The sequence below is a fragment of the Rhea pennata genome, chromosome 7, assembly GCF_028389875.1.
Source record: "Rhea pennata isolate bPtePen1 chromosome 7, bPtePen1.pri, whole genome shotgun sequence".
Classification (NCBI taxonomy): Eukaryota; Metazoa; Chordata; class Aves; order Rheiformes; family Rheidae; genus Rhea; species Rhea pennata.
In genome coordinates, this window is record NC_084669.1 from 11,261,166 (window position 1) to 11,282,874 (window position 21,709).

Here is a 21,709-nt window from a genome sequence, read left to right on the forward strand (position 1 = left end):
GTTTAAGAAAATACCATGCGTACTAGCAAAGGCTTATAATAACCCAAATATGTCAACGGTCAAGAGGCTCTAGACTAAGAGTGAGAGCTACTGCTTTCCAGGAGATAAAGAAAAGGTAGAGCATCTTATGATTGACAAATTATAGCAGATCCTAATTCAAAAAGTGTTATTAACAGCACAGCCCAAGAACAATATTCTCAGTAGAGCACCAAATGCTGACCTGAGCTCTCATTATGAGTCTATGGAAAGGGACTTTGTCCTGCAAAGTACTGCACGCTCATAGACCCTGACTGATCAAAGATGTGGCCATGCTTCAATTTGAAGAACATGAACAGTCCATCAAAACTGCAGCAGGAGCCTATATGCTGGGCTCCATCAAAGTGATCAGTAATTAGAAGCATTAAAGTCATCAGTTGTGGATGGCCAGAGCAGCACCTGTAAGCCTCGAAGGCACTCAGAGAGGCCTGTACCTTTGTCATAATTTTCAGAATAAAAATTCTCCTGGAGTTTGTCCCTTATAGATGCTTTTGTTAAGTACTGTATATTTAAAATGCCATATTTAAGTGCTTCCTCTTCTCTACAGAAAGATCTTTACTAATACTTCTACGGACTTAAGCCTATTGACCACAATGTGTATAATCTGAGCATATTCCTATTTCAGTTCACAATGCTTATCAACTCTTTTTCATAAAAACACGACAGTGATCTGAGACGTAAACACCGAGGTTAAAACTGTTAGAAGCACAGTCTGCAGCACAGTTTCAACCAGCAGAAACAACAAAGCTTCACCATATAATATTTGTTTCATGCAAGTTTTCAGCTTGGAGCTCATCCGTCACAGTGAAGGGCATGGATTCCAGCCTTTGAATATTCTTCTGATTTTCCTAACCATCTTTCAGGAACAAAGCCATGTCAGACACAAAGTGTGTCTAGTGATTGAATTTCTGTTGCTGCTTTTAAAGCATCATTTTGCAGCATTTACAACTGACTGTTCTTTTTCCTACCAAAAAGCCTGTTGCTTTAAATGTCCAGGAATACGCCACATTTGACTATAATCAGACTGCATGTGTAAACATACAAAACTAGAAAATTACAAAACAGATGAAGAATCTTCTTTTTTAATGTTGTAATTTTGTTCCTCTCTAATTTCTTTCTCAAATAACTGTTCTTGCATTTTTAAATGAGAAATTACAGATACATTTATTCAGAGTACTAAAATTAATTAAATTTTCAAAGAGAGAGTACTCATAACGTGGCATTTACAGAACAATATTTTTAAACTAGCTTGTAATCCAATGGGCTAACTAACAGAAATGCTTTACTCCACCCAAAATTTGCTTTCTCTCTGTCTCAAAACTCCAAGTATTAATTTTAATATAAATGGTGCATTATTTACCTCCGTTTATGTATCTTTTGGATATCCCCTCTTACTAGTGTGCCAGGCATACAGAGATAAGGCATTGTTTAAATGAAAGTAGTTCATAATTTCCTCCCTGCACCCCTCCGCCCAAAAAAAAGCCAGGGCGGGGGGATCTGCAACTAAAACACTAAGATCCCACTTTGATTTTGATTCTGGACTTGAGACTCTTGGAATGTGCTAAGCTGTTCCACAAAGCTCATTTTTCTTACAGGAAGTGATCTAATATACAAAGTACTTCACAATTTTCAATCAACAGAAATACAGATATGAATGTATTAAGCCAATATCTGTAAAGCACGACATTAGATCACTTCCCAACAACTAATATCTAAAACTGACATTAGTTACTGTATGAAACAGTGTGCTTATAAAGCATTAATTGAAACAAGAACTTTATATTTGTACAGAGTGAATATACTGGCTCTGCTACCTCTGCAATCATTGTGGATGCTTAATCCCTTCCCTACCACTCCCCGTGTGTCACCCTTCACCCTTTCCCTACAACTCCTTCGCATTCCGGTATCCTACCAGCAGTTAGAAAACAAGCCTTTTTTTTTTTTTTTTTTTTTTAATTAGAAATCTTTCAGCAGGTCCAGAAATCTCTGTGGTTTAGACAGTCCAGCTGTAAATTTAAGCAGCACTTCACCAGATTTTTCAGGATTTTTTGCTTTGAGATTGTTTTTCAGGGCGGGGGGAAGACCTAGGAAAGGCAGAAGGTTGGTTGTTCTTCAGGGCAGCTTGGCAGAGCACCCCTCTCCATCAAAAAGGGTTTGCTGGGGAGGAGCAGATTGATCCAGCAGTAATGGAAAGTCTTTTCCATAATAGAAGGCTCATAGTACATTAAATATTTATAATGAACATTATAATGAATGGTCTCTCTTGTACTCAGCCTGTGACACCTCCCCCCCAATTTGACTAAACTGGGGAAACCTTAACAGCGCTTGTACCTCCAGCGTGCTGGACCAGGCAGGGCGCAAACATTGCGAGAAACACGAGTCATGCCACACACTGGGCAGACGGCTGCAAGGAAGGAAAGAGATAGAGGCTTGAGAGGAAAAATTCAGGAGCTGGAAAGGCCATTCAGCGGCTCCGCACAATTACGATGGCTTAGAAAGAGCGCAAGCCAGCCTCTCCTCCCAGGGCCACATGCAATTTACTCTGTGTTTTTCTCAGTACTAAAATTCTCTCACTGAACAATCCTAACCGCAAAGTAAGCTGTAATCCAAAAATCAAGCCACAACTTGCTTTAATGTTGAACCAAAACTGTGATGACTAAGAAATAAAGCCAATGTTGCTGAACTGGCTAAGGCTGCCTTTTTTTATAACATGCATAAACGTAGGTTGATCATTATCATTTAAACTCAAGCTTAAATTTTTCCCCTTAAGTATTCAATTCTGGCTGCTTCTGAACTATATTTTATGTGGCACAAATACTGACTTCTGGTTTTAAGTTTTTACTTTAAACAAAAATACTCATGTTGGTCAATACAAAGAACAGATGTTTTCCAGCAGCGCAAAAATTTCACAAGCATAAAGTTAAAGATAGGCTAGTACATTGTTTTCTCTTATTTTTATTCGTCTGCCTTTGACAGTTTGTTCAGCTAAAAAGCACTGATGTTCTGCTCAGATAAGCAATGCAAAGAAATAGTTACGTGACTCACCATAAACAACCTAAAGTTACAATAAATATTTTTTTAAAAAAAGACATGACTCAAGCCATTTTGACTGCTTTCTCAGTAACTCAAATGACTTAACTTCTGTAAGCACATTCTCACAGCATATTATAAAGTAAGATTTTTGTCTTCCACTGAGAAGCTTAATGACCACCAGTCATTAAACATCTCAATAAACTATATTAATATTCAGTACAAGAAACAAAAACATTGGTCTCTTAACTCTGACAATGAGTATCATCAACTTACTAGAAATTTTTTCCCATAATAAGTTCATCCAGAGTATCATCTCCCTAAATATGGTACATACAGTATGTGTAAACTTTATTTAAAATAGCTTTCATTAAGATTGACAAAAAACAGCTACAAAAATAAGGCTGTACTTATGAATGGTATAACTTAAATGCACATTCCAGATGGAAAGAGATCTTCAGAGTTTAAAAATATCATCCACCCAGGAAGGAAATTTACCTACAGTGGATACTTCATCAGTATAAACTCTGTTCAGGTCAAACATTCTAAATAAAAAGCTACAGTAACTCCACAGTCAATTTACTGCTTAAAGAAAAGCTGGAGAGTTATTAAGTGGTTCCTCACTCTTCTGTTCATTCACTTCTTCACTATGCTTTAAAGTACACTAACGAATTGTTTAATATTAAGTATTGCCCAAGTAGTAACATTCTGTTTCCCATAAATGTTTTGGGGACAAATAAGAGCTTAAAATCATTACTGCCTTGTTTCTGTCTTTTTAAATACACAACATGCATCTTTTTCTGTCATCTGCTCAAAATGAATTTAATTAAATAGGAAAGTCATCTTTTGCCATCTCACCCTATAGGAGGTTCTGCAACTGACTGAGAAAGGGTGTTTGTTTCAGCCTGTTTTCCCAAACTAAGCTGGAAAACCCAGTATTTACCGCATTAGAGCGTAACAACTTTGTGGACTCCGAAAAAAGTTTTCAAATTGCTCTGCTAAAGAGCGTAAAACAAAGAATTTATTTAAAATGTTTATCCTTTCAGTCTTCTCTATTTTCCTCCAGCTAAAGTTGATAGTTAAAAATACCTACCAAAGTATTAACTAATAGTCCCCTAGCCAGTTTCACTACCGAGTGGGGTCACAAGCTGTAGATATTTAGACATAATCACAGAACAGCTTAAATCAGAGTCAGAAGTGATGGACTTTCTTGCAACTCCTATGCATAAACAATGCCACAGTCCCCATCAGAGCTAGACTTAATAATGGCATTCAGAAATCTAGAAACGACTTTTAAAGCAACACATGCACACCTCGCTTTTGATCTCAAGTGTGAGGTTGCCCTGAGCAGAACACCATTCATTCTGCAGTCACCAACCAACACTCATCCTTAAATTTGCTTCTCTTGCTGAGCATATTGAAATAGTGATTTATTTTCCCCCTCTCTGTCTCCTTGCATACCTATGGTTTCTGGCAGGTCCAAGAGCTCATTGTGCTGCAAGTCAAGGTTGGTGATCTGCGTGCAACTTCCAATCTCTTCTGGAAGATGTTCAAGCTGATTGTGCGCTACATCCAGCGTTATGAGGTTACACAGCTCACCTAAGAGCACACAAGAAAGTCAAAATATCAGATTCCTTATTTTAATGTACAGTTACATTCACACAGAAATAACTTAGCTTCAACACAGAGATGAACAGAGTTAGCAGTAATCTGAAGAAAAAACTACTGCTACCATAAAATCATAGATGCAAAATAAGATACTACAGAATCATAATTTTATCAGTCAGATCTAAATCCTGCTTTATAGATTCTCCAAAGAAATCTCTCTTTTCTTTTTACTGATTTTGACAGTTTAAGGTGTGAACTATGAAGAGCAAAAGAGAAACTGTATTTCATACTTGTTTCAGATTAACCAGAAGTTTAAAACATCATGGAGTAAGTGGTTTGTATTGAATTTGGAGCAATTCAGATCTCTTTTTTCAACATGAATTACTTGCAGGCACACAATCAAGAGACATCAAAATTATTTTTCTGACAACCAAGAAAACTCCTCCAAAGACCTGAGTGCTATTTTTAATCATTACATACACAGCAATTTATAACAATTAAAGTCAAAACCTATTTCTATAGATTATTATATTTTAAATATGCAATCACAGTTAAACCCAATAAAAGTTTGAAATACAAGGCTTAAAAAAAGACTGTACTGGTTAGAGTTTGAAGCTACTTTACACTAAACATTTTCATTCCTGAACTTTATGCAATGAATTTAAAAGTAGAGCTAGGCACAATCTGCTACCTACTCTAGCTCCACTGATTTTAATTACAAACATACTGCATTCAAAACAATAGTCTGGCGGGTTTGTTACTTTAAAAGAAAAAGAAAAGAAAGGAAAAAATATCTAAATGCGTGTGTGCAGGTGCATGTACTCATGGGTGTATGCATTTGTATTCTTTGTTTCTCATGTAGGTGAAATTAATATGATTTACTTTAATAGCTTCAACTCTATCCAGTAAAGATGAAGTCACTGTATTCATGTAAAGCACACTGCTCAATCAATAACAAATTCTGAAGAGTAGCAAATTCCTGTAGAGGAATGAATGTCTATTTTAAACTCTAATGTTATGTCTATTTTAAACTCTAATGTTACATTTTTGACCCAATCATTTACAGATTTTCCCACAGACCTATAGAACTATGTTGGGCAAATTCTGAAGCAGACATGGTCGCTTTAGATCAGCTGCTCATCACTGCTAGAACAAATCATGAGTTACTAAAACACAATGTATTTATGAATTCATATTCTGTATCTAAATTGCACACGGTCTATATTCACAATACTTACTCTGTATCTAAAAAAGGTTATGAAAGTTCAAAAAAAATCTAAACCCAACAGTTTCATTATTCTGCTTCTCTTAGATTGTTTATATACTGTTGATCTTATTTTCTGCATTTATTGACCCAAACCAGGATAGATCTTCCAGAAGATATGCAGATGAAAACATAAAAGTGGTGCTTAAGGAGCTGCTCTGCCACAACGCGTGCGCTCCCCTCTCTTCAGACAGAATTCAAATCTGTTCCAGGAAACCCCAGAGCCAAGTCTCGATCTTATTGGATCCAGCACTACATAAGCGACATGTGCTGCAATTTCATTAATACGCAGAAGAAAGCAAATTAAGAGGTTGAGCAAGACACAATGTTCTGTCGTGGTAGGGTCTGTTTGCCTTCTTGTTTCATGAATAGCAAAACCGTACAGAAGCGTAGAAGGCAATAGGAAAAGCTAGAACAAAACTTAAATCGCCCTTTTAAACAAGAAAAAAAAATCCACAAATCTTTACAAAGATAATCTTGTATTTTTTGCAGAACTTCATGGCAGCAGTTTTCAATTTGTGATTAAGTTCAGATCTGGCATTCTTTTTCTCATTTGTTTTCACTTCAGACCTAAACCAATGATGTCAAATTCAAAACAGCATAAATTCCATTTCATCACAGATTTCTTTTACTTGACTTTTCCCCACTCTACATCTGTTGAAGATGAAGAGAGATTTGGTCTTTCGCAGGGTTTTCACAGTAACATTTCCTGCACTTCTTTTTTGCACCTGCTGAAGACTCTGACAACAGCAAGACATGTCGTCTTGCCACAAACATCTCAATATCTAATTCTGGAAGAAGGGAAAAAAAAAAAAGAAAGAGAGATGTCCATGTTTGTTTAGCTAGTTAAAGGCAAGCTAAAATTTTGGGTTAATTTGTATAGCCATACTTAATATAGCCATTTAAACATAGTTCACATTGCTCACTAAAGAAACATAATAATACTTGCGGTTTGACAGCATGTCACCAAAATCGACCGAAATGAAGTGAAACTCCATCAGGCTCATCTGCACACATACACAAAGGAGCACAGAGGACTACAGTGGGGGGAACCTGAATACCCTACCCTGGTTACTCCCAGAGCTATCCTAGGAGAGCCATGAGCCCATGGTCCAGGAGATGAGACTCACCACAATGAATAAACTGAAAGGCATCTGTTTAGAGTGATTGGTGTTACTACCTATGGGGCTTAGCAGACTTAGAGACCTACTCTGGGATGCAGGGATGAGCATTTGGGGATTAATTTATCATGGGAAGTTTAGGGAAACCAAAGGCAGGGGAGGAGGCAGGAATCAAGGTGTTTTGGGGAGGAATAAGCATAGGAAAATAGAGGGATAAGGGGATAAAAGGGTCCGATCCCATGTAAACACATCACAGAATCACAAGAGCAGTTGGGGCTGGAAGGCACCTCTGGAGGTCATCTAGTCCAACCCCCCTGCTCAAGCAGGGTGATCTACAGCAGGTTGCCCAGGACCACAGGCTTTGAATAGCTCCAGGGACGGAGACTCTACAACCTCTCTAGGCAACTTGTTTCAGTGTTCAACCACTCTTGCAGTACAGAAGCATTTCCAGTTTGTGCCTGGTGCCTCTTGTCCTGCCACTGGGCATCACTGAGAAGATTCTGGTCTCATCCTCTTTACATTTAACCCCCCCCTCCCTCCGTCAAGTACTTATACACGTTGATAAGATTCTCCTCCCCCCAAATCTTCTCTTCTCCAGGCTAAAGAGACACAGCTCTCAGCCTTTCCTTGTATGAGAGATGCTCCAGTCTCTTAATCATCTCTGTGACCCTTTGCTGGACTTGCCCCAGTAAGTCTATGTATCTCTCTTGTACCTAGATGCCGGCTGGTAAGTTTTTCTGGCCACATCATGTGCCTGATCACTGCAGTCTGGCCTGTGTTCTCATTAAACCCCATTTCTAACCATTCTCCTGGATGAGGGGCACTCTGTTCTGTGTGCACATGAGTATGAAAGTCCGAGGGCCAGCAACTGGAGTTAGACCATGGGTTGTATTAGCCCATGTGTGCAAGGTAGCAACAACTGGAACAAATGAGGGTATATATGTCAGGGTGTGATCATATTATCAAGTCTAATCTGCCAGCAAGTAGGTTAAGTGACTTGGGAGCCACATATCAAACTGGCCATAAGTCTGGGCCAGATCCAAGTATGTCTCTGAGAGAGACAACTGGAGGATCCAGTTGTTGGAGGCGTCACAAGGTCCAGGCCAACTACTCAGAAACCAGAAGGTCTGCAGCTCAACTGAGACATGTGCATGCATGTGTGTGAGACTGGGAGTGGTGGGGGAGGAGGGTGCCTGTGAGCAAGGAGGTCCGTACCAGCAGCTGGAGTGGGGCAGCAGGCCCCAGGGGTTGTATGTCTGGGTGTCAGCAGCTGGGGAGACCAAGGATGCAGGCCAGTTACTGCACAGACCGTGTTTCTGTCTGTGCTGATCCGTGCGCCCAGCTGTGTGCGTCCTGTATGCATGTGTTTGTGTGAGTACCTACCGGGAGTACACGCTCAGCCTCGCTGCTGGTTGGACCTGCGGAGCTCTGCAGCCTCACCTCTATGAGGCTGCCAGACCCAGCAGCCCCTAACAAAAAACTGCAGTTAACACAACCAAAAACATGGAAAGAGTTCCCCTACCCAAGATGATAATCGCTTAATGCACTGAAAGCGCACTGTTGTCAGGTCAGTAGTTAAAGAACACGGACTGCTCTTTCAATGGCCAACTGACAGCAGTAATTCACCCGATGAATGGATATACTGTACGCTGTATGGCTGCACAACAGCAGTTCTTTCAAAACCGATGCCAGGATAAACACATGGCATAAACAATCGATACAACAAATAATGAGCTGCAAGAACAAAGAGGCCAAACTTAAGACCAAACATCTCGCCATCTGCACAGAGCTGTTCCTAGGACCAGATATAAAGACAACTTGTTTTAGTGATGAAAAATGTCCCTCTCGCCTGAATGGTGGCCACTGTGCTGAAGAAAAAGCTTCTCAAAAAGGTGAAAATAAGCTTCACCAAGACTGCAGTCTTGCATTTTTTGCTCAGCCAGTGTAAGAAGCATATGTCAAAAGTCAGTAAGAAAGTTTTCCTAAAAAAAACTGATTCACACAGGCATATGAAGAAAAAAGGCTGATGAACCACAAATTCATGATACTCATATTAAAAGAATCAAAACTTGTTGACTCTTTTCTAGTGCACTACATTGACAAGCTTTGCTGAAATATGTTTGCATCTTAACCAGCTTAAGAGAAACACGCTAGCTAGAAACGTGCTGTCCACAGCTTGAAGTAAGTTTTACCAGGAAAACGACTTACTAACCAAAGGCATGCCCCCCTTTACTACACAGGCAATTCCAGAACCACTTCACCAAAAGACTGTTCAAACAGCAGCAATCACTGAGTAGTTTGAGCAGTAGTTTGGGGAAATACTAATCACAGGTAAAATGAACTTATTCTTTCAGGCCCAAATAATGGCAAAAATATACAAATCTTAAGGTAACAGTAGTAAATAAAGGATTTGCTACGGACTATTCCAGCTGCACGGAAGAGATGAGCATGTTTGGGACAAGTACTATATAAACTAGGAAGTTTCTGAGTTTTGAAGGTTTTCATAATAATATCTTTCACTGTAATTGACAGGGGGAGGAGCTATTGAGGCTTAAGGTATGTAAGAAAAGACAGAAATGTACGTACTACACGGTTTGGCAGGAAAAAAGCTTAAAATAATGTCCACATGAAAAAACATAAAAGAGTTTCTCCATAAGTAAAATAATCGCCAAAAAAAAGGTTAATTAAGCCCACTACATGGTGTTTAAAAACTTATACTTTAAAACATTCTAAAAAAGTAAATATTTTTAAGTAATTCCTATGCATCTTTTAGAGAAAGTGGTTTCTAGGAGACTCCCAATGACCTGCCAATTAAAAACAGCCTGAAGTACGTGTCTAACAAGTGTCCTTAAAAAGAATAACAGTTTTTACAATAAAAACAAAAGTCAGCTCAGTGTTCTTCTCATCAGCAGCAAGATTAAATGTTATAGTGCGACAAAGCTAAACATCCATGCTGGAAAACACAGACTAATATTTTCTCCAGAGTGAGGCAGAATTACCTTCTAGCGAGGCAGAGAACCCCATTACACAGCTAACCATGAAAGCCTGGTGGGACAAGAGGACCAAGTTACATGCCCTGACTTCCATAATTGTGAAAATTATTCCCGTCCATTTAAAAAACAAGACACAGGTTTGTTAAATATACAAATGTACATGCGCGCACAAGTTAAAGAGTAACGCAGGGGAGAGAGTGTGTGTCAATGTCAAACAGGCTTCTGCGACTACCATCGACTCACTCCGTGGGTAGCACTCTTGGAGAGCAAACACTGTTTGTAATATAACCTGTTTTCCCCTGGATTAAATGCATGCCTGCACATGCTTAAGCAGATTGGATATTGTGAAATCCTTTACAACATGATAACTCTGGGCCAGATGACACAGCAAGAGGATAAAAGACTCTTACTGGAAAGTACAAGGAAGAGGAGAGTATAGATATGAGTGGAACTTCACTCTGGTGTGTCAGAATACTGCTTGCAAGTTAATTTTTTTCTAAAAAAAAAAAAAATCATCTAAAATTAGCAACAAATTACAAATATTTCCCACAACTCTGGTAGTAGTTATTCTCTCACGAGATTATCTGCTAGAAAAATAAGGTATACGAATTTTTAGTCTGTCCATAAAACTATTTAAGTGTATTGATTTTAGAAAAAATTTAAAAACAATTCTTCAATTTCAGAACAGATTAACTTTTTCCCTCTCAATCAGATTTGAGTACATCACAGAGAGAAGTACTCATGCCATTAAGACAGGATGAACTTTTTACTGCTTATTACCAACTGCACAAACAAATGATTAAGAAATAAGAGTTATTTTGAATTATCACTACACAAATGCAACTTAGGCAGAAAAGTTATTGAGTAAAGGAATATAATCCTCATAAGGTCACAAATGATTTGGCTTATTAAAAAAAACATAAAGTTAAAATATTCACATAAGTAGGCATTAAGTGCAGTAAAATATTTAAAATTTGCACAACTTACAGCAGGATCTAGTTTTGAAGCACTCAAAAAGCACTGAAGCTAATTTCAACAAAAAGAAAAAACTAAAAATCTGGTTTGTATGCCTTGTGCAAGCTTATCTTAAAAGCAGAATATTTTTTGTTACTTTCAGTTAGAAACAAATAAATCAACGAAATAAATAAAAATTAAATTAAAAACATGTTCAAGCAACACTTTAAAATCTGAAAAGAAACAGTCTTCCAAAGGGCTCAAGACAGGATCTCAGATGGACAGTAGAACATGACAGTAGAAATGACAGAAGCCTCAAAGATGAGCAAGGACAAACGCAAAGTCTTGTACCTAGGATGGTATAACTGTGTAAAACAGCTCTGCAGGACCTGGGGGTCTTGGTGGAGACAAACCTGGGGCCACATCGTGGCTCCTGTCCGCGGTGAACGTGAGTCAACAGCGTGACCTCGTAACGACGAAGACTAACCACGTACCGGCTCCACTAGCAAGAGCAGGCTGAGGGAAGTGATTAGTCTTCTCTGTTTTGCACTTGTAAAAATATTCAAACAGTTGAAATAACTGTAAAATTGATATTAAAAATGTTCAAATGCTGGACTTGTAACAAGCTGTCAGTATTCATTGGAATTACATTTGGGGTATCATCCCAATTAGCTTTGCAAGTACATCAAAAAGGCAGGCCTACTTAATCACTATCCTAAAACCAGCTTGAAGGAAATGCAATCAGAGGAGGAATCTGACTAGCCGACAAGACACAAAACTGAGTCTCTGCTTGAGCTTCCACAGAAATTAGAACCTAGACATCAAAACTACAGCTGCCCAAAATCAGACTCGTGCTGCACCTCAAGAAAGCCACTAGAGCCAGACACAATAAGGAGTCATTTTCTCTACCAGGGAACGGCACGTACTTTGTCAACGCTTACATTTATTATGCTTCTGTTCCTGACTTTAGGCTTTAATCACAATAGAATGCAAATACACAAAAATACCATAAAGCTCTGTGTTTGCAGATACTAGTGTGACAACCAAGTCCAAGAGACAATTTGGCTTCTTCTGAACTGCTGAAACAGAAGGAGGGGTTCTCAAATTCAAAAAATATACTTAAATAAATTTCTCTATATCACCAGGTCTGCTAGAATGGGGAAAAATAAATTCAGAGAATCACTAAGAGTTGGTAACTAAAAAGTCATTGAATAAGGAGGCACTAATGCAGCTGCACACATCTGGTTTCCACTACTGAAAACCAAACAGGTGCAAGTGTTATGAAAGAGTTTCAAAGTAGCACAGAAACCACAAATGATCTAAATATTGGGTAGATGGGGGAAGGGAAGAACAGAAGAAAGTCTTAGAGATATTCTAAGTCTGGTGTAGGCAGATTCCCTGAATTACAATCTAAAAATATTTCCCTTGCAGAACAGCCCTGACCAGATTCTCCATAGAATAAGAATTGCATTCACAGACAGAAAACACAGTATTTGGAGTCTTCAGAAACTTACAGAACCTATGCAAATGCAATTTTAACCATGCTGACAATCTATTCTTGATCTGCTGTTAAAACAAAAAGAAAACCTGTATTTGTCTTCATAAAGAAAATACTGTCAGCTTGCTTGTGCAAAACAATGCCTTCAGCACAATATGGAGGAATGCAACAAAAACCTAGATATAAGAAATGCAAAATGTTAGCTGAAGTAACAGACTGCAAATTGAAGTATTTGTTTGGCCTTGCTCCAAGACCGTTCCTCTGTTTTTCATCATTCTTGTGCTCACCATCTGACTCACCATAGCTTTTACATTCTTCCATTCTAATCTTCAACTTTTTGATCTCAGTGGAATGGACAATTTACCAGATATGGTGATGAAGTTGGAGTCCACTTTGTGAATTAACTGTCACAGTTATCCTTACAGTTTGTCTTTTGGCAAAGCTTCTGCTGGTGATCTTTCTATTAATGTTATCTTTTGCTGATGCTACCACAGATTCAACACCCAACTAAACAGGTAAGTTCTGCTTTTGCACTTTGTACGTATACTTACTTGACATGTGCGTAGCAATGACCTAGGAAAAAGGTCTGAGCAGCAACAGAAGCTGTCTGCTGATTGATACTAAACTTTGCATGATAGTAAGCACTAGGGCAGAATGAGAACAGCAGAAAAACTTTACAAGACTAAGTGCAGGGGCAAAAGAAATGATGAGTGAAATTCACTGCAGCTAATGTAAAGCAATGTCTATGGGGAACTAGGGACAACCTAAATCTAGCTTCACATAAGTATTGATGGGCTCCATACCATCCGTTAACACCCAGAAGCAAGATTTGGAGGGATGATTTAAAAATCATGACCACCACAGAGATAAAGATGACTGCTGACCATCTCCTTGAACACAAGAACTAGAGGCATTAAATGAAGCTATCAAGAGCCAAACCTAAGGCAAATCTGTGGAGTTTGCCAAGCATGTGAAGAGTTTATATAAGTTTAAAGGGAAAAATAGTCAAGTACTTAGAAGAGAAGTCTACTAAATAGACAAGCTGCACCTGATTCAGCAAATCACTGAATTGAAAATAGCTGGGATCTGGGAAAGGACTCCAGCTGGCCAGAAAGGTTGTGGAGTTAGTCTCCTCTGGAGATGCACCTGGATGCAACCCTAACATGCTCTAGGTGACCCTGCTGGAGCAGGGAGGTTGGACTAGATGATCTCCAGGGGTCCCTTCCAACCTTACCCATTCTGTGATTCTGTGATGCACTTACCTTGTTTTTACAGACATTTGCTTAGGCCACTGTTGGAAGCAGTATACCAGGCAAGATGCACTCCTGGTCTGCACATATATGGCCGCTGTTACGTAGGATAAGAAAGACTCTTATAAGAAAGACTCAGTAAGACAATGGTTTTGTCATCAAGAAACTTGCATAAATTAATTCTGACCACTGTACATAAAAATGTAATGAAAATTGCTTCAGGACAGTGGGGGCGAGTTGATGTTGTTAGAACACCAGTAACTTGTACAGGATTTTGTGGAACAGGAGATGGGAAACCAGTGGGAAAGAAAAGAGGTCCTGAAAATGAAATACAGCTTTCTGTAGCCAGTAAATCATTCTTCATCAGACCAGTTGCAATGCATTTTACATGCTTTGATACAACACAAGCAATTCTAACTAAGATTTTGCAAGTAAATTAAAGCAAGACAAGCTGATTTAACAGCTCGATTTTTTTTTTTTTTTGGGGGGGGGGGGGGTCAGCTTTCCTTCCCTGTTCCAGTCCAATCCATCCTGTCTCACTGCTCCTTTTATAGCAGTTCTGGTCTTACCTGAAACCTCACTGAATTCAACTCATAAATTAATAGAAAACAAAAGCAGCAAAAACACAAATAGTTTTCTGCCAGTTTAGTGAGATAAATCAGCTCACCAAGGAACAATTCGGATGAAGGAGGCAAGAGGACTGAGCAGCTGTGAAGCTAGGAGGAAGGGAGCAGATACTGCTCCTTACAGCATCATGAAGCTGTTACACATTAGTACAGTCATTTCATGAAAACCTCTCCTAATTCAACTATTCTTGAAATGAACCTTTGGTTAAACATGCAAAAAAATGGATAAAAAAAAATCTCTGAATATGCTTTCAGTTAAATGCATTCTTAAATGTATCCTTAGTCAAGCAAGTCTAATTATATCTGAAATTATAACAAGCATATCAAAACCTCAGCTTACTATGCAGTCTATTAAATTCATTTCAATCATATTAAAAACACATAAGCAATATATATGTTTTTAGAAAAGTATTAAGGAAGGTCTAACAAATGACAGGTAGCAACAAATTGAGAAGTGCCTAGAGTCTGAATTTGCTGAGCTACTGAGGGACTACTCTCTTCCAAAGTACAGAAACATTTTCTTCATTTTTTATTGAGTCAGTTTAGTTCATTAAATGGTTATTTAAAGTTAAGAAACCACCTGAATACTGAAAAGACAGAAAAGCTTATTGTCATCATCCTACTTGTAGTAAAACAAACTAAACACAAGGGAATGAAATGTATTACTTTCTGCAGGAAAAAAAAAAGGAAGAAAGAAAAGAAAAGAAAGAAAGAAAGAAAAATCTTTAAAGGACACAATGACCAGAAACAAACAGATCATCTTACTAACTACAGATGATACTTCCTCTTTTTTTTTTTTTTAAGCTGTTTGTTTTAAATGCAAATCAACTTTTCCCCCCTCACTGTACTCACCTCCTTAAGTTTATGGTATTTAACTACTAAAGGTAGTTTAAAGCCCCAAACAGACCAGACAAATACTAGGTTACTTCTTAACAGTTTAGTGTTGCATAGCTTCACCTTTTCTAGATTTTCTTCAAGACAGTGCATACTTTGACAGTTCCAGGTTTTATTTTTAAAGCAGTTTCCAGCAACACTTCAGATCTGATCAACTACATCTTGCAAACAAGATTTTGTAAAATGTTTTACCCTCACTTAGCCTTTTAAGAAATGTTTTAGAGTTAATCTCAGGTTTCCCTGAAAGGAATCTCTAACAAGTACTAATACTATATGCTTGGACGGACTATATGCTTACCTAGAACAGTGGATGTTCTAGATAAGTACTTCCAGAAATTTATTTTCAAACCACATGACCAGTAGTATAGTTTCTGCAAGACATCTATCAAACAAGAAACAGTACCATAAGATTGGAGAATATCAATTCAATACTTAAGAAGGAAGGATAAACAGTGGGAGCATCTGAAGGCCCTTAGGTTCATCTGAATACTACAAAGCATAACATTTTGCAGGATACAAAAGACATGAGTGTAAGTAGAATACAGAGGCAAAACACAGGATTCTGAAAAGGTAAACTAATATTAAATTAGTTCTGCACAGAGATATGAAGTTTTGTACAAAAAATATAGTACAAAAATCTACTTTATTCAGTCTAGTCCATTTAGACTTCACAAAGCTGTCTGATGCAGTAGCATGTAAAAAATAATTAGAAAACTTGTAGCAACTGCTACAAGAAATCAAGATAGTTAAGGAATCATCTACAAGTTATTATGCAGATAACAGGACTGAAAGTGAAATACCAGACTGGGTGGAAGCTACCCTTTCAGGATTCTTAAGGAATCCACCTCAAGACTAATCTTGTGCCATACTTCAGCAATGACAGTGTAAGAAAGAGAGGGTATTCCAGGAATTTGGAGGCACTGGAAGAAAAAGGTAACTGAACTAATAGAAACTGTGTAAAATTTAATAGTACAAACAAGTAAAGCCATACACTTAAAGTCAACATTTCTACTAAGATCTCAGGACTGATTACTGGAGGAGAACAGAGAAGGCAAAGGGTGGAGATGTTTTAGATGACCACAAGGATATCTGTGCAGAGTGATACAGCTACATGATCCTTCGACTGCTTCGACAGCGGTACCTCCAGCCCAAACAGGGAAACTCTCACCTGGAACAGTACATGAAACCAGCCAGGCACGCTCACCCATCAAAACAGAAGACGATAGAGAAAATGGATTATGGGGTGACTGAAGGAACAGAGATTTTCCACAAGACTGAACAGTCCAGTCTAAGTAATGGCTAAGAGAAGATAGAATTGCTGTCTACACATACGATGGGAGAACAAATGTTAAGAACAGAGGAGGATCATTTTATCTAAGAGCAAAGCAATGTCAAAATAAAATTGGCACAAAAATAAACTGACCGTAAACATACTGGATGTTGAAAGATAAGTCTCAAATATCGAAGTGCTTAAGACTCTGGGGCCTACTTTCAATTCCTTTGAATGAGACTAGAAGGAAAATAAACTTTATTGATAATGTTGTAGACTAAAGATTTTTAGAAAAATAATTATATGGGATGATGGCTTGCAGAGCAGATGACTATTTCTATTTTAAGTCAGCAAGCTTCTAACCTCTGTCTCATGGAAAACCTTTTATAATTATACACATGACTGATATTTGGCGTTGAGTGGGAGCGAAGGCCATTAATAACTCTCTTGCAGCAGGATAAGAGCGCTCATTAAACTTTGATTTCATCGCACTCAACCCCAGATCTTAAAGGATTGTCCCTTCTCGCTAAGGAGCTATCCCACCTCTCCAGCTGAAGTTTCTTTTTGGTCTAGGGGAACTTTTTGTAGCAAATCTGCTACCAGAAGACAAAGTAATTAAAACCAAGGTTTTTCAGTACAGATGCATTCCTGAATAGCTAAACGAACAAGTCATAGCTAATGGCTGGAAGACTGTTCCTTGCTGAACAAGTCAGTGGGTTACATAAGCTTTGAATTTTTAAAAATACGAACAACTACACTAGAGCTTACCAACAGATATGTGAGCCTTGGGTCTTAGAACAATGGAGTATTTCTAAAAAAGAATTTGAAATGCTCCACATGATATTGCTTTAGAAAAGATAATGGCCTCATTTTACTTCCTGCTTTGCAGCAACAAAACTTTCTGTTATTTACAAGCTGATAATACAAGACTGTTTACTTTTAAGTTCAGCTTTGCATATCGTATTTAGAAACCGCGTTACAAATGCAAAAAAGAGATTTAAATCACACTGACTTAAAAGACTTTGGTTTTTTTAAAAAAACCATACGCCTGCAAAACAGAGATATAACAAATGCTTAAAGAAACTGACAAAAATTCCTTTGGAAAGTAAAAAAATACATTTCTCAGCAGTTTCATTTCTCAGCTGTGTTTCCAACTCAAACATTCCATTTTTGTACTAGAACACAGATACATGAAAGGTTGTAGAAATCAATTACAAAAGTGAAACCATCTTGTCTGGTTTTATTATTTGAAGAAAAAGGTTTTCAGATACTTGTTTTGCATATTTTTGCAGGGTAAAATTACGTGTTACTTGAACTTAGAAATCCTTTAAATAAGCTACTTTTTCAAATCAATTCATTTGCAAGCAACCTAGTGAAAGAAATTCACTTTACATTTAAAAAGTATGCTGTTAAGCACAGCAAAACCCCTTTGAAATTCTTCATAAGAGTGACAGTCATTTTGCTTTTGTGCTTGTAAAATGATTGCTGCAAGAGGTGCTAATCCAAAACAAGAAATAAAGGCATTATCACAATGCAAACAAAGGCCCAAATAACTTTTGGAAACAAGAGACAAAGATGAATTAATTACCATTCTCAGTCTAAGATTTAATAAAGAGCTGAGAATACTGCCAGTATGCATGTCACAATAAGAATATTTTTAAAAATGGAATACAAAAGATGGAAGCAATTATATATATATATTTGCTATTTCTCCATGGAACAATTATACACACTTTCTTTCAAGACTATTGAGAACCAATACATGCAGAAAATACGTATTTTAATGGAAACTTAACTGTAAGAATTCAATAAACAAATAGGTGAGAAACAAAGTTGCTTCAAGAGATATAATGCTCCAATACAAATAATGCCTGCAGTATCAAACATATCTACAAAATGTTTTAAAGGGCAACACCAAACACTGGAATGCAAGATCTCAAAAAAGTTTTGTCTTCACACATAGTAATTTGAATTTATGCAGAACTATCCCCAGTTGTACTTCAGAGGCTGACTCTTTGCTAATTATATTTAACAACAGAGCCACAGAACAGACCCAGGTAAAGTACTGACAATAATGTATAATGCAGTTCAACTGGCTGTATTAGTAATGATTTTTTCACATAGCTAGAATCCCAGCGCAAAACTGTTTTCAGTTGCAAACGCCAGTCCTGTGGTTTCCAAAATGAGTCTCTTATCAGTGAAAGATTCAAAGAGACTGTTAGATTTAAACTGAAATGTCAAAATAATAGGTCAAGCTTATAATTCCTTGGTTCTCCCAGGGGAAATTCCCAGGATTGCTGAGATGCTAGCGCCAACTGGAAAATCATTTTTATCAGAAGATATACCAAGTTAACTATTTAATTCTTGCCTAGAGGAAACAAAAAATGTTTCTGTGGCTATGACAGAATATGTTACAAATTTACCTGCAGGCAACCAAAGACTGAGACAACGAATCGACAGTTTCATTACATTTCTTCAGTGCCTATTACCCTGCAGAAGCTGTCTGTGCTGGACATTGCTGATAACATGTTTTTGATGGCAGAAAATCCTGGAGACTTATTAAGCTACTAGTCAAGTTATCTTACATCTCTTATAAACCAAGGTGCAAGAGAAAGAAGGCAGCACTGCTTGTATGAAATATCAGTAAGGGATCCAAATAAGAGCACCTCCCAAACTTTGCAAAAATTATTGACTATAGGGACAAATTTCAGTGATGTTTAACCTAGTCATGTAAGAGTACATTAACAGGAAAACACCTGGCACCAGTTTTTAAAAATAGGACACAGGAATTATTACTAGCAGTGCAACACAGACTAAGCATCTTTTGCATGTTTTTTTTTCCTACACTTAAAGCAGTTTCTTAAATGCATGAAGTTTCTCTTCTTGCTCCCCCTAAATGCGCTAAGCTATGCTTTTATTTGAAAATTTGGAGATAGAAAAAAGGTTTGTGATATAATCTCCTCTTCATGATGCACATAGATAATATTGCAATATTGTGTGAGAACAGTCTAACAAGGACATGCTTTCATGCAACAGATGCATGAAACCCATTAGATGCATCTTTGGCGATACAGCTATTCCAGCACGTTTTCTGTAATACACTAAATCAATAAGCCACTTTTAGACTAGTTCATATTTATCTGTCAAAATTTTATAACAGTTTTTGAAAAAAATAGTTCCTTAAAACAGCCATCAACAATACATACAACATTTGGTCACTTTATATTAGGAGTCCATGTATTACGATAATACATTCATGACTTATAAAAGGCAGTTGCTTTCATGAATCATTAACCGACATTATCAACTGTTTTGGCTTCCAACAGCTTGCTCACGACAATAGCATGTAGCTACCTATTCTACCTTCTATTACCATGGTCATACCCCTCTGTAACATATTACTCATGTCCATAATGTGTTTATGACTTTTAATAATTTACAACTGTTCATAAATGATTTATAAAAAAAGCCTTAAAACAAAATCTGACTCTGTATCTTTGTTCTTTAAAACTATTCAGGCTCTGAAGACACAACGTGCGACAGAATAAAACAAACATGATAAAAGTTACAGCTGATTTTTAAGATTAAAGACGAGAAGAAAGGAGTTTTGTTTAAGAAATACATGCAAGGTATTGATTACTCTCAGTATAAGCTAACATTGCAAGACTATGATCAAGGGCACAATTTTACGCAAGTTTTAAAGGCAGAAAGGCACCTCAAGAAGCGGTACTTTGTGCATATTTAACTGAATTGCAAAATGAACTTAAGCAAAAAATTAAACTTTCAATCAGTGCAATCGCTTACCAATTTCAGCAGGTAGTTGCTTGATTTTGTTCTCTCGTATGCTAAGCATGGTGAGTTTTGACAAGTTTTTGATATCCTTTTCCACAGTAGTTATACGATTAAAGCGTAGGTAAAGAGTGGCGAGAGAGTTTAGCCTATACACCACCGAGGGAATTTCTCTAAGTTTGTTATGCCGAAGGTCAAGCATGCGCAGTTTCTTCAAGTTATCGAGAGAGTCAGGCAAACTGGTGAGCGAGTTTTCACTCAGGGCCAGTGTCATCAGGTTCACAAGACAGCCCACCTCTGCCGGTAGAGACTGCAATTTGTTACTGTATAAATAAAGTTCCGTTAACTGCGTTAACTCTTTGATAGCTGATGGAAGCATGTGTATAGACCTCTTGGACAAGTCCAAGCGCATTGAATTCTCCTCCCGGCATTTATTTAGCTCTTTGATCACTTCAGCATTGCTGGATTTTTTGCGGGTACCTGTGGCTGGATTAGGTCGTTTTATTGTATTGTCCACTGAAAAGGCTACCCCAGGCTGTGTGCTACTGGAGTCCTTCTTTCCATCTTTGGCATCTTTCCCTTTGGTCTTAGGCTCCTTTTCTTTGCCCTCTTTCCCAAATCCTCCAGAGGCTTTGGCCTCCTTCTCCCTTTCTTTTGATGATGGGACTTTTGGATCCTTCTCTTTACAGTCTTTTTCTTTTCCTAGATTACTACTCATGGTGACTCAGTGTTTAGCAAGCACCACATGAAATCCGTTTCCGACGTTAACAATTCACTGGTGAGGCTACAAGGATCCTTAAAACATACAAGTGTTGAACCAAGAGAGGAGCGTCCGAGGTGCGATACCCATTTGCTACATATTGGTTCTGAAGGCACTCTTTCCTAATCCTGATATCAGGAGATTCAACTATTAGAGATTAGAAGGTCAAATGTTCCATATTAGTATTTCTGTAACACAGGAGAGAAAAGAAGCCAAAGTTAGTGTAAATACAAAACTTCTCTTCCAAATTAAATGTTGAATGTTTCTACATCATGCCTGTGCTTGCTGACTCATGTTAATAATTTGCTCATCTTCAAACGCCAATGAAAAACCCAGTGCTACAACAAAAATACTATGCATATTGCTCAGAAGACCCACTGTGGTAAGGAAGCTATACTAACTAGTATACACAAAAAAAAAAAAGAAAAAAAAATACAATCCTGAAACATAATATTGCCTTCATTAGCACATTTTAGTCACTAGCTTCTGTCACTAGTCTTATGTGTTAGCTACTGTTTTAGTGTAACATCCTGGGCATCAACATAAATATTCTCTCTCCTCTCCATGCCTCATCAGTCATTAGGGATCTGCTACAGTTTTAAGTGCCTGTCTCTTC

General features: G+C 37.7%; 1 protein-coding gene across 3 annotated transcripts in view; it reads right to left on the reverse strand.

Moving 5' to 3' along the window:
* SHOC2 (SHOC2 leucine rich repeat scaffold protein) overlaps positions 1-21,709 on the reverse strand; it is a 71,453-nt gene that overhangs the window by 22,439 nt on the left and 27,305 nt on the right. For 2 of the 3 annotated variants that reach the window (XM_062580279.1, XM_062580280.1), the window contains exons 2-3: positions 20,349-21,281; positions 4,528-4,665 (exon numbers count right to left, since the gene is read on the reverse strand). In XM_062580279.1, the coding sequence (XP_062436263.1) occupies positions 4,528-4,665; positions 20,349-21,051 (841 nt within the window). In that variant the 5' untranslated portion in view covers positions 21,052-21,281. The remainder of the gene's footprint in view (positions 1-4,527; positions 4,666-20,348; positions 21,282-21,709) is intronic. The other variant, XM_062580281.1, reaches the window with a different exon arrangement.